General features: G+C 43.5%; 1 protein-coding gene across 1 annotated transcript in view; it reads left to right on the top strand.

Moving 5' to 3' along the window:
• LOC108551491 (LIM and SH3 domain protein Lasp) overlaps window positions 1–25,942 on the top strand; it is a 40,995-nt gene that overhangs the window by 736 nt on the left and 14,317 nt on the right. The window contains exon 2 of the mRNA XM_017905688.1: window positions 13,074–13,168. Coding sequence (XP_017761177.1) covers window positions 13,113–13,168 — 56 coding nt within the window. The 5' untranslated portion in view covers window positions 13,074–13,112. The remainder of the gene's footprint in view (window positions 1–13,073; window positions 13,169–25,942) is intronic.

Raw genomic sequence — 25,942 nt, forward strand, 5'->3', positions numbered from 1 at the left:
CCATAACCCGTCATCCATCGTCCTTCCTTTTCGTCGAAAGCATCCGCTGACTCGCGTTTCCTAACGAGAATCCGCGGTTAATCGGGACGCGCGTAATCGTTTTCTACGGAACGCGAAGCGGGCGTAAATTCGTCTGTTTCCAACGGATATTTCAGTCTCGCGTGCGAGATGACGCGTCGGTGGACTGTTTAACCAATTCGTAGCGTGGCAATGTCCTTAACACCGGCTATTGCGACGGAAGTTGGATCACGGCGGAGGCTCGTGGCGCGCGATGTGCCATAGAAAACTGCACGTGCCGTGTTCGTTACTATCGACGTGGTAACCGATGCCTGTGCGTGGGCACTCGTCAGGTACGCTGGATTTTATTGCACGTGTAATTACTACCAGGCCTCTCTCTGCTCGTGCGCTAAATTTGCGGGATAACTGAACGTATCGCGACTTCCCGTCGCCTAATCGTCCCCAATAAGATTATAGACGTAGAAACACGTAGCGGTTACGATTTATTTAACTCACGGGGCCGCGTTAACGAGTCTTAAATCGCGTGGGCGGCACTCGGCGGCGGAAAACAAACCGGAGGCCGGCAGAAGGAGCCTCCTAAATTTGGACGTATCGAGATACGCCATCTGCACGTTGGTTTTCTAAATTTTCCTCCAGCGTCCTTCGCGTATACTCGCCTTCTGTGGGTCACGGCTAAATTCGTCACGCATTGCTCTTTCTAAACGTCGAACACCTGCGTGCCTTACGTTTTAACGCGAATGGTAATCACTTGGTATGGAGTTGGAAAGATTCGCTTCTCTGGCGTTTGGAATACGATGGAAAAAGCAAGGATCGCGCGATTAACCTTCGATCGGTGGAACAGGAGCAGCAGAGGGAACGATTTCGTTCGAATCCGGACGAACGAAGGCAAACCACTAGAATCGGATCTACCCGCGAATAATTATTTCTTTGTAAGATTATAGTCCGTTACCGCGCTCGCTGATTTTTCCTCTCTCCGCGTGCGCGCGCGCGCGTATCTCGCCTTCTCGTTACTCGCAGTCTGCACGCTCTTGTGAATGGCGTGTATAGAAGCACTTTCTCTCTCTCTCTTCTTCTCTCCTCCTGTTTCCTCCTTCCTTCTTTATCTCTACCCGGCGGTCTTCGTCCGTGAAGAAACCTCGAGCCACGGAGGACAAGGCGCGCGCGCGCGGATCAAAGCGTGCAGCGAGAGCGTTGCGCAGTGGACGAAGACGAATTAAAGCGCACGAAGGACAATTAACGCGCGGCGCGTTGCGCTAATCGAGTCAAAATTTTTAATTGCGCGCCTGTCTAGACGAACCTTATTTTTCCTTTCAACTCCACGTAATGGGGAAATCGTCAAGCGCTATCGGACAAACGGAAATGGCGTCGCGATTTTCTCGCCGGGGCGATTCCAGTGCCGCCTGTCGCGCCCTATTCGCTGTTCAAAATTCGCGCCATACGGCGGGACGTCGATAGAGGGAGCGAGAGCATCGGGTGAGGACAGGGCATGCGCACGTTTGCGTACTCGTAATCCGTCCACGCAGAATTTTCTATCGCGTGTCGGTGCGTTTGCGTAGGCACGTGTACCGCGAATGCGTAATATTACAGTGGAAACGAAGAAAAGAGAATAGGAAAGAGCGGCGGAAAGGTTGGAATGGCGACGGAATATAAAGATCGAAGGTTTCTCGTTGTAAATTCGAAACGACAAAGCGTTGGAACGATCTCGTTTGTATCGGACATTTTTCCATCTCGGCCGATAGATCATTCTTTATTCCGCGCATACGTTACACGGGGTTTTTTCGTCGCAACGGATACTTTCACTGGGCTCGAAGCGCGTTCACAGTGTTTGTTCTATTTTTGCGCGTTCGATCGCACCGGCGACGGTGCAGCGCCGGATTCGAATAGTGTCTTGTTTCAATTTACACGACCCGCATGTGCGTACGGCCAGACGTACGCATCCTGGTGTAGCCGCAATTAATCCACGTCCCATTAACCAAAGAGCAACCGCTCGTTGCTTTTTTCACCACCCTCACTATTGTCCATCCTCCATTTTCCATCTCTTTCCATTACCAACACGCGCTGCGATCGACTTAAGGCGTGGTCCGCAACGCACAGTTCCACGGAAACTCACGGAGGATTATTATTCCCTCGAATGTCTCCATTTTCATTTCTCCCAATTTTTCAATTTCAACTTCTCAATTTCCAAATCCTCCGATCTTTTGGATTTCCAGTCCTTCCAATCTTTTCAATCTTTTAATTTTGATCGCAGTTCCGCAATACTTGAATTCTCAAAATTTCGAATCTTCGAATTTGTTAATTTTTAACTTGCGAATTTTCGAGCTATTGTACTTTCGGATTTGCAAATTCCAAAATTTGCAATACTTTGAAATGTCCCTATATTCAAGTAGCATTGCGAACGATTCGGAATTGCAAGTTCACTCGAACAGGATCGTCCTAGTATACCATCCTATGGCGCGGAGTAAAACTCGTATCACCGAATTCGAAGCGGAAAAAGAATCGGCTGCGAATTGGAAAGTAGACTCATCGTTGTGCTATCGCTACTCGCCACGCGATCCCGAGGAATAACGTAGTTGGGTGAAATTGTAATCGAATTCCAGGCTGAGGCTACTCGTTGCGTGGGTCTGCTACACGATTGCAACAGGTGGGAGTCATTCCCAACCTGTTGCGCCTACATCGCTTCAAAAATACGTCGATCCGAGCCGAGCGAACGTACGTTTGCGCTCCGCTCGAGAATCGAGGCACAAATATTTACGCGGATGTCTCCCAGACGCCGTGGATCAAGAGTCTTTTCCATCCTCGGGGATATCCTTAACCAACGCGTCTCGAGCACAGGCACCGGTGAAAAAGTCGCGCCGATAGATCACGCGATCGATAATACTTAATCGGGCAAGTATTGTCAATTAGGCAAGATCGATATTACGCGTTAAGTCTCGAAAGACTCGTTTGACCGGGTTCGATGATCTAAAACTAGTACCTCTGATCGTGGAAAGTTGCGTTTTCGTGTAAGTACGATTTTTAAGTCCCATTTCGAATTTTAGGAAATTTATCTCCGTTCGATAAAGCGTATTGCTCGAGATAATGGTACGACCCGAGACGACAGTATGATTTAACGCTAGAACCATAGACCTGTGATTGAGAGGTAGAGAAATGGAGGGAAAAAATAGAGAAAGCAGGTAGCAGGAGTGCGAATAGTAGACAGAGTGGAGGGATGTGTGTGATTCAAATTGTAAGCCAAATCCATTTCTGGGCCAAAGGGCCGAAATAAACAATTATGTATAATAAGTCTTACAGATACTAAGATATACACACGGTATTATATATACAATAAATTACAGGTAACCCTCCTATAACACGGTACATAGGTTCCTAGAAAATACCGTGTTCTGTGAAACCGTGTTGTACGAGACCCAGTGCCAGTAAAAAAGGTTACGTTTCGAAAAGTTATTACAAACAAATTTTTGTTTTAATTCTACATAAAGAACTTAATTTTTATTGAAAATATAAATGTATGTACGACACAAAACAAAAGAAATTCATAAATATTGTTTTAATTTAACGCAACTTTAATTTAATAAATTTCTTCGTCGTCACTGCTTATGTAGAAGTACAGTGTTGTACAAAGGATTTTGCAATTTTCTTATCGTGTTATAGTGAAACCGTGTTATAGGATACCGAGTTGTAGGGGGGCTACCTGTATTATGTAAATTCGATATTGTGTACACCCAATTCTGTTTTTACACGAACTTCTTTCACACGATTTTGATTTAACACGAATTAGGAAAAAAATTGAATTCTCTTTTTCCACGACTTATTTTGATTTAACACGACCGACCGAAATTTTTGGTTTAGCCAAAACACAAACACAAAGATTAATTACCGAATTCGTTCTTAAATCCACTGAAACATCGGCACCACAGGAGGCTAGTTCTAATTTTGTTCAAGAGATTACAGAAAGAATTTCACCAATGGAGCACGAAGACGATAACCAAAACATTTCTAGTGATAGCAGTAATATTGCAGTATTACGCAAACGTATGCGTTTATTGTCAGAAAGTGGCAACGCATAAAATCTTTTTACGTGTAATTCATATTATCTTGCTTAATTTTTGTGTTCGTGAATTAGCGACATGTTTCTTTCCTTTTCAAATGATAATTTACTTTGTACGATCCATGTGCAATCTTTATGAAATAAAATGTTTAAGATCCTAACGTGAAAACTCATGGTTGATTACATTATTTTTGCTGATTTCTTGGAACTGGAACCAATCTTCTATTTTTCCATAGATGCAATATATTTTTTTGCACGAATTTTCTTTACACCTATTCTGCGGGAACGTATCTATCGTGTAAAAACAGAATTAGGTGTATATCACTTACATAATGTATTATATAATATATAACACATATTTTCGACCATAGACCTGTGATTTACGTCTAAATGGAACACAGACACGCGACTCTGATCGAAATTGCGCGATGAGAATTAAAGAAGCACACACGACCGTGCTTCTACATCGTAGAAGTCATCAGAGATTCTGTGAAGCACGCTTGTATCTACGTATTTCCACCGATTCCAAGAAACGAAAGATCGGGAAGTTAATGGCGGAACGTTGCATTTTCGCGCGATATTCAAATTTCGCTCGAGTTTTACGGAATTTATCCGCGCTCGATGAAGCGCGTCTCGCGAGAATAATGGAACCCGAGACAACGGCATGGGAGCCTGACGCGAATTTCAGAAGAATAAGCCTTTTACTTTCCTGGATGCCCGGTTTCAGCCGTTAGAAATTTCTGTTATGCCAGCGATGCGACACGGCATCCGGTTGTTTCCCACTGGCTGTTGCGAAAACGCGAATAATTATTCTACGTGCGCCGGTAACATCTACTAGACACCTTTTACTAGGAAAAAATGGTGGCCTCTTCGTCGCATCGAATAACTTATCACCGCAAACCTACATCCCCGTAAACGCCGGTGTAAAGCAGCAAACCGTTTCCTGTATCAGCCGAGGAAAAAGTGCCCCCGATGAAACTTCCAACTCCAACGCCAGTTTCTACTTTCCACTTCGCATTTTTATTCCTTGCAGGCCAACATCCTTGCCATTTACGAGCGGAACCGAGCAAATCAAGTACGAAGGTTGCAACCGTTCAAATTCCACCGCGAATTACGCCGATGTCTCTTTTCGTTCACGAATATTTCGCTTGGTTCAAAATTGGCATAGCATTATCGGTGCAAAGTACCGATCATTTCCGTCTTCTCTTCAAGTGGTACAACGTTTAATCGAGTAACGCATCGACCATTTTTACGTATAGCGTTTCCTTTTGTCGTGGACCACTGGATAATTCCAATTAATACGTATGAAATATAAAATATCGCTTTCTATCGATGAACAGAACATCACCTATTGCGAAAATTCGACGATACTCGCAGACAATCCTAGCGAGATCCCGAAGGAGAAAGCCTGGAGGAATTTAAAGGCGTGTTTCCAAATGTCGTGCTTTGTATCCTTTATTTCGGTACCAATCAAATAGCTGTCGAGAAATTTTCCGTTTCCTAGATTCAGCGATAACTAATCTGCCTAGGCTTGTTTTACTCACAGAGAAACCTCTCTAGTAATACGTCAGCGGCCGTTAATGTGTTAATATCGGCTAATTAGAATAGAAACGTATAGCATATTCGTTCTCACCAAACCGCTTTTAATTCTAATTATACCTATACGTTCTATTGAATACTGAACTCGTCATAAACGGGGAGAAATATCGAGAAATCAATTATGGGAGATATACCAGAAGAAGAATCACGATGCATAGTAGTCACGATGCGAGTATAGGAGGAGGTGAATAGTTTGGTTTCGGTATTAATGGTGGGACAACGCAAATACGAGTATACTTGGAATACCTGTATCATTAGATACTTAACGGGTTACAGAGGTGATCCAGGATCATTGAAATATCTAAAAATCAATTATATACGATATGCCAGAAGAAAAATCATGAAACGAAGCGACCAAAGCTTTACCATCAAATACTACAGTTTTAATAATAGAAATTTACCAAAATGGCCGATTCTTTACGCGTATTTATTAGGTATTAAGTACTAGGTATATATTGGGTATATGCAAGATTTATAATCGGAGGTGGATAATTTCGTCACGGTATTAATGGCAACACAATTACTCGGCAGTATACTTGGAATACCTGTAGCATTTACTATTTAACGGGTTACAGAGGTGAGCCAGGATCATTGAAATATCTAAAAATATATATGTCAGAAGAAAAATCATGAAGCGAAGCAACCAAAGTGTTACTATCGAATACAACAGTATTAATAAAAAGTTCACCAAAATGGCCGATTCTTTATACGTATTAGATATCAGGTGTTAAGTATATACATGGCTCGTAATCAGAGGTAGGTAGTTACCTCTTGCTGTTAATGGCGAGACAATACGAGTACCCGCGAGTATACCTGGAATACCTGTACCACTTGCTATTTAACGGGTTACAAGGGTGATCCAGGATCATTGAAATATTCAGAAATCAATTATACGCGATATGCCAGAAGAAAAATCATGAAGCGAAGCAACCAAAGTGTTACTATCGAATACAACATTATTAATAAAAAGTTCACCAAAATGGCCGATTCTTTACGCGTATTAGATATCAGATACTAGGTACATGCACGACTCATAATCGGAGATGGATAGTTTCCTCTCGCTATTAATGGCGAGACAACACGAGTACCCGCGAGTATACTTGGAATACCTGTACCACATGCTATTTAACAGTTTACAAAGATGAGCCAAGATCATTGAAACATCTAAAAATCAATTATACGCGATATGCCAGAAGAAAAATCGCGAAACGAAGCGACCAAAGCGTTTTAGTAAAAAGTTCACCAAAATGGCCGACTCTTTACGCGTATTAGATACGTGCACAGCTCATAATCAGAGGTAGATAGTTTCCTCTCGCTGTTAATGGCGAGACAACACGAGTACCCGCGATATACTCGGAATACCTGTACCGCTTGATATTTAACGGGTTACAGAGGTGAGCCAGGATCATTCGGCTGTCATTGTCCGCGGAGGAGCGATTCGGCCGCGTGCACTTTCACTTTCGACGTCGAAGAGCCGCGATTCGATTCTCGGCTTCGACCTGGCCGATCTAATTTCGCCGGCCGCGCTTTCTTCCCGCCGAGGGAAACGTCCTTACGCGGAACAACCACGCTGGTTATTCAACCTGCGCGATTACGCGGCCGATTGTTACCATCCTTGCTTCCGTTCCTTCTAATTGTGTAACACGCCAGCGATGGCTGCCCGTACGAAAGGGAAATGCCTGGAATTCCGACTACGCCAGTGCTCACGGGGAAAGGTTGATCGCGTTTGATCGATCGCCGCTATCGATTCCGATACTCGCTCCATGATCGTCGGAGATTATCGACACTCGGATTAGAGTATAGGTGACTCGGAAATAGTGCGTTCATAATCGCTGCAGGTTAATCGGGGAGGGGGTAGAAAGGGTTCCGCGCTGATTTGGGTACGTCTGCACTCGTGAAAGTGCAGGTTAGAGTCGAGGGACAAATCGAGTACAAAGTCGATACGATAATCGATCACGTATAGCGGAGAATGGTCCCATATTTCCATTCTTCGGTCCTATTTTCCAAATTTTTTAACCCCCCCTGCAGCTGAAGAAATTTTTATCCAGTTCGTTCACAGCGTGGGCTAGTCGACCAACTGGGATGAGAATGGGTTAACCCTTTGCACTCGAGAGGCGCCTCTCAGTCACCATTTAATCAGATTCTAAAGATCGATGTTAATTAATATATCAAATTCAAAATTACAATGCGTGCAATGTCGAAGTAAAATAATTCTACGTCTTAATTTGCATGTGATTTCTTATTTGCCATTTTAAAAATATCCTCGACTTTATGACAGAAAATCTTCGAATTACTATTTTTCTGTAACGAAAACATCGTCGAGTGCAAAGGGTTAATCAGCGTGGTCGAATGAAACGTGAAATATCGCGAAGCTCGATGACCATATTTGATCCTGAACAACGTTCACGGCGATCGCGAGCAAAATATGTTGCGAAACAAGGGCCGGCTGTTGCACGAGCGAAAAACATTCCAAAAACGAGTGAAAGTGCAGCGTGCGTAAAAACGTTACCATCGAGTTTTATCCTGCCGTTTGTGAATATCGGCGGCATAATTCGAACCGTAATGCGAACCTCGTAATTGAGTAATCCTGTTAAAAGCGCTGGCTGTGTCGTAGATCTCGCGAGATCTCGCGGAGATCTCGACTGCAAATTCCATTATTCTAACTACGATAATTTCGCAAAGGAGTTCGTGAAATTATTTCTCCTTCGAAGACAGGACGAAACGATTACGCGGATAGCAAGCATCATCGTTCCACCTACCGATCTCTAAATCTTTGCCTAATCTTCGTCTAATAAAAGGCCCATCTCTTCGTTGGCGTGTGTTACGCAATTTCCCGTAACTTTCGAGATAGATTCCGATGCCGGGATAACGTCGTCATCGGATAAAGTCGTCACGACCAGTTACCCACCGGTTTTCGAGGAATCTGCAAAAAGTCGAGCGATCGTGACGGCGACGAATCGAACGACCGGATTTTTCCCGCGATCCACGGAGCTAACTGTTCACCGGGCGATTCGAAAGCGGGACCACGGGCAATTACCGCTAATCGCGACTAACTAATTGCAACTAAATTGAAGCAACGAGATCCACGGTGCGCGTCACGTGCTCTCCCTCTGGCCCCGTAGCGTTCGACGTAGTAGCACGATCGAAAGCGACTCGGTTAGCGTTTGTTCGTGGTTGTTTGTGGCGCGATTAACATTGGCTGCACGATACAAATAAGGTACCGTTGCGTTCGTTCGACGTTGCATTCCACCGTCTCGACTCACAGGCTGACACTGACGACCTGCATCGTCTAGAAATCGAAACGTGACGAGATTGCCGATCACTTTTGCCGCTGCATCCATACACAGATGCTCGCTGTATCCGTGTGTCTGCCATTTCTTTTTCTCTTTCTCCTCTTCCTCCTCCTCTTCTCTCGCGTTTTCTTTTCCTTCCATTCGAGATGTTCCGATCGGGCTGATTATCGATAAGCTCGATCGGCAAAAGGAAGGAATTCTTTTCGTGCTCCTTTACGCTGAATACGGATCGATGGTACTCGATTAGAGACCAGGAAAGGCCGTTTTGCGCGTTAATTACCGTATGCGTAATGACGGCTTTCGAGAGGTTCATTAGCCACCCCGATCTCGCTCCGCCTTTCGGCTTCCGGTCTCCGATTTACGACGTTTAGCAAGTAACCGTACAGCTGTTTGCCGAGAATGCTTCGTAAAAGGGATACGTCAAATCGGCCCTTTTTGCGATGTTTACAAATGTCCGCGAGATAACGCCGGATAATGAGAGGAATTAAAAATCGCAGGAAACGCGGATCGATGGGAATCTTCCGCGTTAATTATCGATCCGCGACGTGGAAATCTAACCCTATGAATGTTCGCGTCTCCGCTAAAATTTTATCTGCTTCCTCGATCTTCGCTACGAATCGTTCCCGCGAGAAACTCTAAACGAGAATTTTTCTCATTTATCACGAGTCGTGCAGCTTGGAGAATATTTCTGGGACCGCGTTTGAGTCTCCGCTGAGATTTCTCCGTTTTCTCGATCCTCGCGACGAAGCCGTTGCGCTAGAGGTGTGCATTGACTTTCTTTTAACAATTTTTCGCCGTTTCATCGGTCGTTTCACCGATTATTTGCGAGATGAACTTGGAAGCATAGTGCTCTTTGCCTATTTACTTCATTTTCACCGATACTCGCGTTTCTGCCATAGCTTTCTGACGTTTTCCATCCTCGCGGTAAAGGGTTGCGCTAGAGGTGTGCATTGACTTTCTTTCAACAAGTTTTCGCCGTTTCATCGGTGATTTCACCGATTATTAGCAAGATGAACTTGGAAGCATAGTGCTCTTCGCATATTTACTTCATTTTCACCGGTACTCGCGTTTCCACCGAAGTTTTCTGGCGTTTTCCATCCTCGTGGCGAAGGGTCGCGCTAGAGCTGTGCATTGACTTTCTTTCAACAATTTTTCACCGTTTCCTCGGTGGTTTCACCGATCATTCGCGACAGGATCTTCGAATCAGAGTGCTCTTTTTCCATCTATTATATTTTCACCGGCATTCGCAATTTCTCCAAAATTTTCTCGCGTTCTCGATCCCGGCGACGAAGCGGTCGCGCTGGAACTGTGCATTGACTTTCTTTCAACAATTTTTCGCTATTTCATTGGTCGTTTCACCGATTATTCGCGAGATGAACTTGGAAGCATAGTGCTCTTCGTCTATTTACTACATTTTCACCGGCATTCGCAATTTCTTCAAAATTTTCTCGCATTCTCGATCCTCGCGACGAAGCGGTCGCGCTAGATCTGTGCATTGACTTTCTTTCAACAATTTTTCACCGTTTCATCGGTCCTTTTACTAATCATTCGCGAGAGGAGCTTGGAAGTAGAGTGCTCTTCGTTTATCTAGTGCATTTATCGAATTAGAAGAAGCTGGGTAAAAATTAAAGCGTGGGCAAAATAAAACTCGTCGTATGGCAACAGAGATTAGAGGCTTTATTTTAGAGATACTCGAGGGAGCATGTCCAACAGAATACGCCTCCTCTTAACAACTGACCCAGGATTTTTGGGTTTTCTTTCACCTTGGGAAATCTCTCCCACTACGTGTAGACTCTTTCAGCCTACGTCATAAATTTCTTACGTCTACTCCAACAACATTTTCACTAGCATTCGCGTTCTCCATCTTTGCGGCGAGTCGTCCACTCCATAGAATCTCTAGATAAGAATTCCCCATTGCTTGGCCGATTGTTCATCCCCTGAGAACGTTCCCGTCCGCGCTTTAATTTCCTCCTGGCCCCGATCCTCGTCGTTCGCGCAAGCTCTAAACGCGATGGAACGCTGGAGGAATAAAAAGCGTTCGGCGAGTGGCGAGGCGGATCGGCGCGAGGAATAATTATAACCCTTTGTTGACCGCGATCAGCGAGTTGACTCACATGCTCGTGACTCATTTCTCTCTTTCCGGGTGCAGGCCTTCTCGCGACGGTCGTTCTACTCCAAGATCCGCGACCTTATTCGATTATCTGACATCACCGACAGCCTTGCCAATTATCGACCGGCAACCGCCACGGCCTTCGGTTATCTCTGGGTCAGCTGTGGGAAACTGTTCGATCGATGGATCGACTCGGCACGCAATTCGACGCGATCTCGCGCGATCTGTCCGTCAGAGTCTCCATCGCGGATGGAAACGCGCGTCGATCCCTGTACCCGATCGTCTCTGCATCGATCCCGAGTGACTTTCGACCATGTCGGCATCGGGGAAACGATAATTACCCGTTTTGCTCGTTTGACGATTTCATCGCGCAGTATCGACCGATCGTATTTCGCGGCGATCGCCCAACGGATAACGCTGGAAAACGGATGGTCGAGTCGGAGCGCGTTCTTGTTGCTGACTCGTGATAAATCCCGACGTACGGAAGACAATGTTGGGAGGCTGCGTCCTATCGTTAGATGCTACCGATGAGTAACAATGAAACAAAGGCATCGCCGCGATTAGGTGCCTTTTGTTTCCCGCGGAAACCCCCGGATAATGTCTCTTTCCTGTGCGTGGGTGAAAATACGCCGAGCGAAACGATCGGTTTCGTGTACGCGATACTGCCGAATCGTTCTTCGCTTGATTGTTCATTTTTCTACGCCACTTGCAACGATTCCACCTATCTCCCGTATTTACCTTTATTCCCACTGTGCAGCGATGATTTCGTATTCGACGAAGGAAGAAATACGAAAATCGAATGATTTTGGAGCATCCTCGATGACTCTGTTTTTAACCCATTAACAGTTTATCTCGTGACAGTCACATGGGGCTACTAGTACTATGCACGAACCAATTGCTAACAAGATACATATAAAACACGTGTTTTTACATTTTTTTGACCTAAATTCGTAATTTTATCTTACTGTCAAAGGGTTAACCCTTTGCACTCTCAGTCGCCATTTAATCAGATTCTAAAGATCGATGTTAATTGATATATCAAATTTAAAATTACCTAACGATGCGTGCAATGTGGAAGTAAAATAATTCTACGTCTTAATTTGCATACGATTTCTTATTTTCCATTTTGAAAATATCATCGACTTTATGACAGATCTTCGAATTACTATCTTTCTGTAACGAAAAAATCATCGAGTGCAAAGGGTTAATCTTTCCAATTATGCAAATATTCTTGGACGTTTAGATTGAATAAATAATGTTGAAAATTAGATACGCCTTAATTACAAATATCTATTTAGAAAAATCAATCTCTTAGGAGAAATAGATATGTGTTTGAACTATGCATCGAAGAGGTTCCAGGAACGCGTGAAGCGTTTACTTCACGCTGTAGATAAGAATTAGGGGACCAGGACGACCTGCAATTGCATACCCTTTTGACTCTTCACAGTTAGAACATTGAAGATATATCTTTCTAAGCGTAGAATAAAGATAATTATAAAAAACGATAATTATTTCTTTGTACCCATAATCCCAATAAATATGAATGGAAATTGAAGATCAGTGATATCAATATCAGTGATTATTCAGATAGAAACATAATTACATATACTTATTTATTTTCATTCTAACGTTTTAATTAACCCTTTGCACTCGACGATTTTTAGATTAGAGAAAATCAAAGATTCTCTACTAAAATACTGACGGTACTTTTTTGAGCAGTAAATAAAGATTTGTAGAATTATTTGATTTCGATACTTCGCACACTGTTACATTACATTAAATCTGATATATTAATTAATATCGATCTTCCAAATTTTATGAAATGGTGACTGAGGGTCACCTTTCGAGTGCAAAGGATTGATATCGCATATGTACGCGATATTCATCCCCGTATAACAGGTATAACGGTTCTAGCGTTAAATATCCGTGTAACTACCTGTTCCATAACGAGCCGATAATTTACTTTCGCATTTGCAATGGTGTAACAAAAATCCAATTCTTTCAGATATGGCACAAGCAGTGTTTCAAGTGCCAGGGTTGCGGCATGATCCTGAACATGCGGACGTACAAGGGTTTCAACAAGCAGCCATATTGCGAGGCGTAAGTAGAACAATTCCACGATTTATCTCGTGACACGATGATCCTATGCTTCGTAAACAGATTAATCACTTGTTTACCCGATTCGCTGTTATCTACCTAATTAATCCTAAAAGCTCGTCGTTAACCGCAAGATATTGTAACAATCGTCCTCCTTCCCGGAATACCAGCTCTCGCGGATCAACTTCTTTCCGACCTTTCGTCCCAACGTCTCTGTAGACTCGCTTCTGCGTTAGCTTCGTAAACAGTTTCGAATCCTATCTTCTCAATGAACATCGTTGGAGGACGATTCGAAAAATCGGCAAAGTTCGCGAGGCGCGTCGTGACGAAACGAAAAGCGTCGTAACAAAACGGAAAGCGTTGATAGCAAACGTGTCGTGACGAAACGAAAATTGTCGATAGCAAACGAAAAGCGTCGTGACGAAACGGAAAGCGTCGATAGTAAACGCGTCGTGACGAAACAGAAAGCGTCGATAGCAAACGAAAAGCGTCGATAGCAAACGAAAAGCGTCGTGACGAAACGGAAAGCGTCGATAGCAAACGCGTCGTGACGAAACGAAAAGCGTCGATAGCAAACGAAAAGTGTCGATAGCAAACGAAAAGCGTCGATAGCAAACGAAAAGCGTCGTGGTGAAACGGAAAGCGTCGATAGCAAACGAAAAGCGTTGTGACGAAACGAAAAGCGTCGATAGTAAACGCGTCGTGACGAAACAGAAAGCGTCGATAGCAAACAAAAAGTGTCGATAGCAAACGAAAAGCGTCGATAGCAAACGAAAAGCGTCGTGGTGAAACGGAAAGCGTCGATAGCAAACGAAAAGCGTTGTGACGAAACGAAAAGCGTCGATAGTAAACGCGTCGTGACGAAACAGAAAGCGTCGATAGCAAACAAAAAGTGTCGATAGCAAACGAAAAGCGTCGATAGCAAACGAAAAGCGTCGTGGTGAAACGGAAAGCGTCGATAGCAAACGCGTCGTGACGAAACGAAAAACGTCGATAACAAACGAAAAGCGTCGTGACGAAACGGAAAGCGTCGATAGCAAACGTGTCGTGACGAAACGAAAAGCGTCGATAGCAAACACGTCGTGACGAAACGAAAAGCGTCGATAGCAAAGGCGGCTCACGGAGTGGCTGTTAGATCATCGGTCGCGTGTTGCCTGTTGGCCGTGTAATAAACCGCGATTCGCGGACGCGTAGCGCGTGTTTAGACGCGTCTCTCGCGAGAAAGAAACGGAGACTCGCCAGATATGGTCGCTTTGGACGGTTAGACGCACGCCAGGCGTGTCGACGCGGCGAAAGCGAGCGGTCCTGCGGTCAGGATAATGTATAGCTGTCGAGCCTTTCCAACGGATCCTCCTTTTATCGTGGCTCCTTTCAGCTTGCCGCGTCCTTGCCGCGTCCACGACGCCGCGTCGTCGTTGCCGCTCGACCGACGCTCACCGATTCCAATAGGCTCGCCAGTGAAAGGATCCGAAAGTGTATCGAGCTGCTCCCGAACCAGGCGTCGCATCGCGGGGATCCCTGTCGTCTGGTCCCTTTTTCCCCCTAGGCTCTGTTCCTTTTCACCGCTGCGATAACGATTCGAGCGACGGTCCTCGAATCCGAGACCTCGGTCCATGCGACATCGAAATTCGAAATTCGGACTTTGGAATTTAAACGTTGTAGTTCGATCCCTGGTACTCGACAGATGATTCTTGGTCGCGAGATTTTTATCCCCCTTTTTCGTATTTTTTCTCTCCACGCTTTTATCTGCCGAGATACGGGGACTAAAATTAAAAATTGGCTTTATGGGAGATATTCGACGGAATTTATCGTTTATTGATTTACGCGAAGTTATCTTCGTATTCTATATTTACTTTTAACGCGTGCTTTTTAACCTTTGTCGGTAAATATACGCGTAATATACGCTGCTTTTAGAGACAAGCCGAAGAGACGAAGATGGATGAAATTAAAAATTAGAAATTTGTAGGCAAAAGTCTGGATCGTCTGGTCTCGCGTACCTCGCAGAGATGGCGGCGCGTATGGAAAGTTTTTCGCCGTCCGATGACGTAAAAACGTTTCAACGTCTCGTTATGATCATAACGCAAGAGCCGCGGTGATTTAGCGTTAAACAGCTTCAGATGACGATACAAAGTAGCCTCGGCCGAGTCGGCCGCTAATTTGGCGCACATGCGGGGATAATTAAAGTCTTCGGAAAGCCGTGAAAGGTAATACGTTCTAATAACGAGAGTCATGGTTGGACAGAATATTAATGAGCACGATTCCGTACGATTTTATCTTATCTGCTGATTAACGAGCTATCGTATCGGGAGACTACCCAGAGACTAGTTATCAATTCGATCATTTTTGCCGAGCACGGTACGATAATTACGCGATCCTTCTTGCGCAAGATTATAGTCATCGTTATTACCGGTTAATTATCGAAACGCGACTCGTAAGATCATCTGCCTCGATCGATTCTTAAGCGCAGCTGATTTAAGTGAAAACCATAATGCGCGTGCAATCGACTCGCAAACTTCCTTTTCGTGCGCCGCGAATGCCGATTACACGCGTGTAATTTCTCCGATGGAGAAACAACGATCTGATCCGTGAATCGGCCGATTCTCCCGGCTCGTCGTTAGTCGACGCAATGAAATTGATTTCGAGACTCGATCAATTTCGTGTCACCGACGTAGAGAAACTCTAACAGGGGAAGGCCGAGGAGAGAGCGTGCAAGATCTAACGCTCTTTCGTGATGACTTCTCCACAATCCTCTTCGATCGGTATCATTAGCTATTCCGATCTCTCGTTCAAAATTCGATCCTTCTATCTGTCTAGTCGGATCTACGAACTTTAACTATTTCGAAATACCTTAAACACGCGAACGATCAAAGTAGCTGAAGTTAACTCGACGAAGATCGATTTGTCGCGATTTTATCGACATCCAATTTGCTTCTCTCTTATCGTCCGATAAATATCCAGGTATTCGAACTCTTCGAGTCAAAATATCCATATAAGGAGTACTCAGTTTATCTGATAGAATTTGCGATGGCAGTGGAGTTAAAAGAAAGGAACGCTAATTATAAAAGGCAACACTTTAATAATAGATAACTCGATCGGTACTATTCAGTACAACGATTTCATAGAGACTGAGTCGTTTGAACAAAAGAATTTAGCTGGTGACCGACACGTATACAATCATGCATTAGTACGTAATCAAAAAACATTTTTACATCGAGGTTATATCTAAGATGTCTCGACTTGTGTTTTTGGCATTCCAACATTATCGATGGACGAGTTAACCCTTTGCGCTCGACGATTTTTTGACTAAAGAGGGGTACGAGTTGAAAAATTTTCTTCCATAAGGTTGATGATATTTTTTGAGCAGTAAATAAGAAATCGTATAATAATTAATACGTAGAATTATTCAATTTCGATACCTCGCATACTGCTACATTATTTAAAATTTGATATATTAATTAACCCTTTGCACTCGACGATTTTCTGGCCAGAGATGGGTAGAAATTATACTGCTACATTATTTTAAATTTGATATATTAATTAACCCTTTGCACTCGACGATTTTCTGGCCAGAGATGGGTAGAAATTCAGAGATTCTCTATTAAAAAGCTGACGATACTTTTTTGAGTAGTAAATAAAGTATCGTATAATAATAGAATTGTAGAATTACTTGATTTCGATACCTCGCACACTATTACATTACATTAAATTTGATATATTAATTACTATAGATCTTCCAAATTTTATGAAATGGTGACTGAGGGTTACCTCTCGAGTGCAAAGGGCTAATATCGAGCTTCGAAATTTTATGAAATGGTGACCTAGAGGCACCTCTCGAGTGCACAGGGTTAATCCACATTCGACTGTGATTTATCTCTCAAGGATTCATTGATCCTTCGTTTATTCTTCATTTATTTTTCGTAGTTCCTTCGGGCTAGATCCACGAACCTTTCGAATTTGCAAATATTTCGATATCGCGATTTTTCGATATTCGATATCCCGCGATCGACCAAAATATGGAGTACAGGACTGGAAAAAACGCGATCTACGACTCGATGCACGTTCGAGGAGGATTTATCGCGGTTGCCGGTAAAACAGGTGATCGGTATGCGGCGTTTTACCGTAAAGCGGTCCGAGCGGTGACTCGCGGAGTATTCCGAGCCGAGCATCTGCGATGACGAAATCCTTCCACGCGCGTTTCGAATCTGCGTTTCTCCGCTCATTTGCGTCTTTTCCACTCGCGTTATTTGCCGCGTAACGGCATGCAATTTGCTCGGGCACGAGGACCGTTCGGTTGCCACGGGGAAACAGCCGCGAACCGCTTCGGCGTCCTCGCGCGTTGACAATGCGCGTATCGCGAGAAATCTCGGATTTTACGATTTCTTCGGCCATTATTTATAAATCAACGATTTCTAACCTGGATTCGAACGTTATCGCGCGACGGATATCTCTTCGCCTAACGAGAGTCGCGATTTTCATGGCCAACGCTCGCCGTTCCGCGTCTCGTTTTTCCTTGCCGTGAAATTCACGCGAACGCGAGATACAGCTGTGAGTAAAGAAAGCTGTAATTACTGAGTGGAAGTCAGGTTACGGGATGATAGATCTCGTCGAATCGTCCAACATCTGTCTCCCATCGGAATTTTCTTTCTCTTCCATTCCAGAACACCTATCGATGTCCCCGATCTTGGAGAGTAAAAATTAATTTGCAGTTACCTTAGTCGGGGAAAAAAATTAACTCAAATCGAGTGAAACCCTTTTGGAAAAGGCTCTTAACCCTTTGACTTTGAAACGCACCGATCGTACCACACGGGTAGGAATTCATTTACAATATTCGCCAAGAACGGCAAAATTTTCGGTAGAGATGCGCCCTCCGTGTCAGGAAAGCAAACTGTATTGAGCGCTTATATGCGTTATAATCCCAAAAGCAAAATTTCTGAGCTCGTATATGCGCCCACAGTAGCCAAGGGGTTAATAACGACGGTGAACGATTCGATGGAAAAATTGAGGGAAAAAGTTAACTAATCGATTCAGAATCGAGACACGAACCGAACCCCGGCGGAGATCGACAGGAAATAAGAAAATGGCGGATTTTTCGCGACGCTGGTAGAAAATAACGGTAGTTGGAAACAGTTTGGAGAACAGGAATCGATATTACAACATTGTTGAACCCCTGGAGGACAGTGCATGTGTCGGGCAATGCGCGTCGAATCAGACGATGGACCGAATAAGCAAAGCGGAACACGTGTGAGTCGTGAGATTCATTCATTCGTCTGGTATCCTCCCGTCCGGTCCTGCCCGCCCCTCACCTTCATTTCCCTTGCTCTTTATCTTCCCCCTTTCTCGCGTCTGTCCATCGTTCATTTAATTTTTATGAGCCCGTATATATGAGCAGCGGAGTAACGTACGTCGCCTGTTAGATGACCTCCTTCGTTCAAGCGTCGTCCGAACGTATGTACCAAAAGGGAATTAAGAGAACGCGACATCCTTGCGTAATTTTATGATCGAGGATCGGGCTCGGAACCTGGCTATTTATCCGGAGAAAGAGAGAGAGAGAGAGAGAGGGGGGAAGAGTATCAAAGTATCAATGGTCGTCGACGAATGTTCAGCTTCCATGGGATTCGGGTTTAGAGTTAAGTGGATATCCTTTAATCCAGAGGAGATAATTGCTCCTCGAGTACTTAGTTTTTCCACTATCATAAAGATACCGGGTATAGGAGACCGATGGTCAGAAGGTACTACTGTAGTTGGAAGATTAACATCGTATCGATTAGCTGTTATATAGAAGCAGGTATAATTGCTACGAGGTAATAAAGAGACGCGAATTACACGTGGAAACGTATCACGCAGAGCAAGTCAGCAGCTTCTCGAACTGTTAATATAAGAGATTATACGTGTATCGAAATATGTCATCGTGTTTGTAATTTTCTTCCAATTACATTTATAAATTCGTCCCAAAATTCATTTTTAATTTGACGTCATTTTACTCGCGAAATTTCGTTGATTTCATGCACCACTGTGGTTAAACATGTGATTCACGAGATTTTGGAATGCTGAGAAATAAATTTCCCAAGTTTCTTTCATTTTTATAAATTCGTCGAGTAAAAGATTTATCATTTTTCTCGTTTATCGGTATTTTTTATCGGTGGATCTTTTCGTCCATTTTACTCGCGAAATTTGGTTGATCTCGTGTACCACTTTGGTCAAACACGCGGTTCAAGAGATCTAGGAATGTTGAGAAATAAATTTCCCAAGTTTCTTTAATTTTTATAAATTCGCCGAATAAAAGATTTATCATTTTTCTCGTTTATCGATCATTTTTATCGGTAGATCTTTTCGTCCATTTTAATCGCGAAATCTCGTTGATTTGGTGCACCACTGTGGTGAAACACGCGGTTCACGAGATTTTGGAATGTTGAGAAATAAATTTCTCAAGTTTCTTTAATTGTTATAAATTCGTCGAGTAAAAGATTTATTATTTTTCTCGTTTATCGATAATTTTTATCGGTAAATCTTTTCGTTCGTGATCTATGAACTGTCGAAAACTGCGCTCCGTGACCCACGTTCCTCCGGCACCCTCTGTCTCGACGACTCCCAATTTCCATCCTCTCTATCACTGGTTATCCTCCCGAATTCCCCATTTCCGTTGCAAAAGCCGGAGCAAAACGAGTGGCCTCTGCGCGCAACAGATGTTTCCCACGTCGTGGAGTCGCGAAAACAATTTGAACCGAGCGAAACGGTTCCCCGGTGGATGTACTGTTGCTTATAAATGCGCGCGGACACTTGTTCCGGGTTCTGTCGTCGGTCGACGCGCGTGGAATTAAATACTCGCTGGCATCCTATGGCAAAAGGTAACACGTGTTCCATCGGAACCGCTTTTGTCTCACCGCCGTCCCCTCTGCCCCCCATCCGCCCTCGCGTTTTTCCTTCTAACCCTGGCTCTCGACGTCCGCCATTTTTCTCTCCCTCTCTGCTTTCCTTATCGTAATAATTGATAACGTCGACACGACTCTGCGACCATTGTATTCCATCTCCCGATACCTGGTCTTGGTTTAATTAAACGTTCCGACGACGACCGACATCAGATTTACGATCTGGTCACAAATCTGGGCGAAAAAGCAACGATTTTTCCTATTTTATTTCTTGGAAAACAATTCTTCCTATTTTACTTCTTGGGAAACGATTATCCATATTTTTATTCTTTTTCTGCACGTTTTAGTCTCTTATGTACATATTTGATATTAGTACTTCAGCTGCGAATATTATTGCAACGAGTTATCCGTGAGTCTACTGTGCTTCTTGCCAAGAATTATGTTATAATTGTACTTTTTATTACTATTGAATAGTTTATTAACACTAGAACTTTCGGTCTGTGATTAATATAATATAATGAAATTAACACTAGAATTACCAACCTGGTGAAAATGACTGGTCCCAGAATTTTCCTTTTAGCAATCACCGAACACTTACACTTGCTTTAAGAATAAAATTGGTGTCACCTCGTATTAAGAAAGAACTGTAATCAATACATTCACTCGTATTCATCGTACCCTCTGAAATTACTATAATCTGTGCACGTTATAGTTAGGTACACATTAAAGATCGGTAGTTCTAGTGTTAAAAGAGCATACGTAATTGTGACCCTATTTGAACAAAAATCAGTATAATTTTCACCAATAGCAGCTGCATATTTTCAGCAATCTCGGGAAAAGATGTTCGAAACGAGTCATTTTGACACCCATGGTAGATTTAGGGTTAAGTTTTACCAAATAAGATTCCAATATTTATTCGATACGCGGTATTTTCCGAAGCATATTCCCACGTGACGTATTAAGCGAAAAGAGCACGCAAATGCTGTAGAATTGTGTTTCATCGTTGTACTGGATACTTTGCAAGCTCTTCGTGTCGTTATCGCTGTCACAATCAGAATAATTCGTCAATAATACCGATCCGAGATGTCTAACCATGATACCACTCCCGTTATCTTCGCCAGTACTTGTTACATCACTATTGCTATCGCAATCTGATAAACAAGCAGTAACAATTTAGCTGTATAAATTATCGAAATGATTAAATTATGCTATCAAATATTTCACACAGAATGTCCCTCCGCATAATATGAATATATTTGAACCAGCTGAAAGACCAATTACAAATGACAATACCTAACATCCTCGTACTCTAAATACGTCGAACCCGACACCGATGACACTATAAACACGCGTTGAAGTAGTAGCCGAAGACATACGTGACTCCCACGAGTAGAACCTTAACCTGTTAGGCATGGCTGAATTTTGCATGAAATTTTCTCTGTACGACAGAGTTCAACGCGAATTAACGCGTAAATGATACAACACTGCATACTTGACACTGCCGTAATAAAAAGGAAGACTATGTGTTCTGTCTGTATATTGTTAACACTGTTATAAAACGTTGCGAAGGCAAGAAAGGTGTGAAATAAAACAATTCCGATCAAACTAATTCCGTCGTTCGGAAAGGTGACATCCACGAAAGTCACTATAGTGATGCATCGTGCCTAAGAGGTTAGGTCCCAGTTGAGGGACCAGAGGGTTTTGGAAAAACACTGTCGAGCATTCCCAAGCAGCGCGATCGCGCTGCCTCTAACAAGGAGAGTGCAAATCCTTCGGGTGACCAATTTGGTTCAAACTTTGCAGGTTTGTAGATCTCGTCATGCAGTTCAAGAAAATATATCATTATAGGGGCAACTACTCGGTAGCTTTTGAGATATTTATGATTAAAGTTTTATTACTTACTTAACTAGACATGTATTTCCGCTATTTTTGAAGTAGCGTTGTGGCCCAGCAGTAACGTCTGAAAACTCTTACGCTGCAGGTCGGGGTTCGATTCCCGTCCATAGTTTCGTATTTTTTTTTCAATCTATTTTTTATTTTGTATTTATTTTTCGCCTACGAATAAAATTTCTTAATTTAATAACGTCTTGTAAGTGGGTACGACATGACCCAAGCAGCGCGATAGCGTTTCTTCAATTTTATACCGAGAAATCCCAAGCGGCGCGATAGCGCTTCGTTTATATTATGGCGATGAATGACCAAGTGGCGCGATAGGGCTTCGACTTGGACAGTCGGTGACGCACCGTTAGCTATCGAGAATGCTGGAAATGTTCCGAGTTTTCTCGACGTGTAATCTGAAAAGCGCGATCGCGCTGCTCGGGATTGAAACGGTGAACAAATGGCGCTTTCCCAATAAAATCCACATATCGGAGAAATAAATGAACGGAACAAAGGGACACGGTTCTCGCGTTCGAGACAAACGAAAGCACACTCCGCTCAACGTGTAACGCGTGGAATAATTGGCCGGAAAATTGCGATTTTAATTGCGAGGAATTAATACGCTTACGCGCATAGCGTAGCCCCGCTATGAGAAATTACCCGTGGTTCACCACTGGAAATCATTGTCTTCCGGAATGAACCGATCTGTATGCCCGTGGTCAAAGAACTCGCCGGAACGTCGGCTGTGTTTTCTTTGTTTATCGAGAAATTAGTCACCGCTTCCTTCCCGCAACCTCGCGGCTATCCGCGCCATCGAGGGCCGCGTCTCCGCCGAATTTCGACGCGTACCGGGGAAATGATGTCATCCTCCGAGCGGATCGTCATTCGGTTCACCGCGAATGAGTCACTTCCCTTCGCCGCGTTCTTCTCCGCTTAGAGAGAAGGCTCGCAGCCTGCCGCGGTTCACGCGTCGCTCACCTCGGCCCAGCTCCTCCTTTCCGCGCTCTCGTAATCCTTCTACCTTTCTCCGTGTCCCATTCACCGTCCTTTTCCATCCAAGTCCTTTTCAACCCCGCGTGATTGCCAGCTAAGCGAAATTCCACCGTCGTTCCATCTTTCTTCCCCTCTCTCCACTGTGTCTTCGAAATTCCAGTTTCCCTCGTCTTCCTCTTTTTATTTTGAAAAATAATTTTCTGCCTTTACCTCGCCCTCGCGCTGACGGGAATAATTGCCGCAGGTTGGAACGACGCGTTGGGCAAAAATGTGACGGTGGCGTAAAACGAGACGCACGGCCAGGAGCTAGGAATAATATACGAAGTGAAGAGAAGGAAACCCGAGAACCGTAAAACAGTTGGTCGTTACATACGTTTACGCGCGTGATATATTTATGTACGTAAATTACGCTCGTTACACGCTCGTAAGTCTTTCCGAATCGCGTCGTTATTCGCTCGTTTTATCAAAATCGGCTTCGAGTGTCGACTATCTCCGTGTTTAAACGATTGCATTAACACATTGCAGGCGGGAGACTGTGATCGCTGTTGGGAATTTCGTGGAGGAAATAGCCAAATGATTAACGTGCAGGGAAGTAACCGTATTCGGTTATACAGTAATTGTATTTATAAAGGTTTAATATACGTGAAATTTATACACTTTATGCAATGTACAGAGTCTTTTCTAATGCCACTGTGATTGCCAACATATGAAGTGTCTATACTGTTACTGATCTGAGATTGAAGAGCTCCGAGGGACAGCAGGGTCCTTTTAAACCCCCAAAACCGACCCCTTGATGCCCAAAGGTCGGTATTGGCCTGCAACCTCTAACAGGCCTGTCGTCATCGTAGCTGACTTCCAACAATCACAGTCCGAAAAAGAACAAACGTTGAAAGCGGGAGACTATAATTTCAGTTGCGTGATAGACTGCAATGATCTGCATTCTGTGACTTGGAAGGAACTTGCGTTTTACTTTACCCATTTTGAAAATGGATTCGCGCGGTTTCGATTCTGATGAGAGTGAAATAATTGCTGATTAAAAAGCTGGATTTGCCCGCTGCACGTTCAAAAACTTGGAAAACCGCATGCAATGTGTTAACAGGTTGACTGGCATGAGTGGTCATGGGTGACCGGTACATGTCTCTTCAGTAGAGTTATGGTGATCACCAGTGTTCGGTGATACCAATTTTTGAAACTTATATTCGTTTTATTCTAACCATTTTTTAAAAATTTAAACGACGTTAATAAATAGGAAACTTCAATTAGAAGATATTAACCCTTTGCACTCGAGAGGTGACTCCCAGTCACCGTTTGTTTTAATGCTACAACTTAAATAACGGATGATGATAATTATTTTAACAACATCAAAATAAAATTAATCTATTCACGATTTTCTTTGTTTAATTGTAGCATAAAGAGTATCAGTGAGCGTATGAAAATCTAAGAGCTACGAATTGCATCTTCACAACGAGGAAATCTTCGAGTCCAAAGGGTCAATAATTTGCACCATTTATTTTTTCTTTGCTATATCGTTTGATAATTCGTTATATCCTAAGAACAATGGAAACTTTATCGTGGCTCCCTAAGCGTACCATATAAAAATGTTAAACGTAACTAGTAGATACTAACCAGTTTTAATGCTTCGAATTTGCACTGTTTGGGTCGATTATGCGAGCGTATCACGCGACAGGTATCAGTCGTGAAAGCGATAAGAGTATTGTTCTCGATATCGTTGCTCGTAGATAAAGATACGATCTTCGAATCTCTCCGTTTTCCTCAAGATCGTCGTTCCATTGCGACGAAGGAAAAACGATGAAAATAGCAGGTGACGTTCGGTAAATCTGCGACGTTATCTGCGGAGGCCTTCGTGGCGATTAGAGGAAGATTAGAAGGGTGGAAAGATGGCGGAAATACGCTCGTATCTCGTTTCACGGTTCGTTTCGAACTCGGATCACTCGGGTGCTTCGTAGCGAGAGGGTGGCGGGTGCACGAGGAGGCGAAACACAGTGGTTACCTGCAGCTTTCGAGCCTTCCACGTGAGAAATTCGCGTGGACGAAGGAAACGGGCGGAAGCATCGGGGCGTCGGTGGTTCGCGAGGTCTCGACTCGGAGCGATTTAACAGCTAGCAGTAAAAGGGGTGGCCAGCGTAGCGTGACCCGACTGCGTGGCCACGGCGAACCGACCTTGTCCCACAATGCACCTCTAAACCCCACCATCGTCGAGAGCTCTCTAGGGCCGTGTGCAATTTTACAACCCCGTGTCGCGCACTGTCGTCGCGTTACTCGCGATGGATTTCTCGTTACGAGGTCGAGGGTCGTGAGAAAGGAAAATTCCTAAAAATTACGAATCGTTCCTATTGGGATTATAGCTTTTAACCCTTTGCACTCGACGATTTTTTCGCTAGAGAAGAGTAGAAATTCGAAGATTCTCCACTAAACAACTGACGATACTTTTTTCAGCAGTAAATAAAGAATTGCATAATAATAGAATTGTAGAATTATTTGATTTCGATACCTCGTACACTGTTACTGTCGTAGTGGTTGTCGTAGAATGTGTGGTATGAGTGTGAGGAATGTTTGTGTGGAAGAATATGTGTGTGACGAGTATGACAGAGAGTCGCGAAAAACAATCAGTAGGTGAATGACAGTCATTACAAATAGACGTTGTGTGTGAGAGAATCCTCAAGAGATTATATCGCAGTTAGAAGCGAATTTATTTTACGAATTTTAGTTATAATTAACGTTGTGCTGTTATTGTGTTCAATAAATATTCTTATCAGTTTATCCATTTACTCACAGTTACATTACATTAAATTTGATATCTTAATTAATATCGGTCTTCCAAATTTTATGAAATCGTGACGGAAGCTCACCCCTCGAGTGCAAAGGGTTAATTGTAAAATAACTACGATATACATCGTAGAATATAGGAAGGTGTATGTTCCTTTTAGTCCTCTTGAGAGACTGACCGACTCCTCAGAGAATGTCAAGAGGGTACGTAAGGCGGTTCGCCTGAACCCCCAATTCTTATCGAATATTTATA

This window comes from Eufriesea mexicana, unplaced genomic scaffold (genome assembly GCF_001483705.2).
Source record: "Eufriesea mexicana isolate 0111107269 unplaced genomic scaffold, ASM148370v2 scaffold4231, whole genome shotgun sequence".
NCBI classification, from domain to species: Eukaryota; Metazoa; Arthropoda; class Insecta; order Hymenoptera; family Apidae; genus Eufriesea; species Eufriesea mexicana.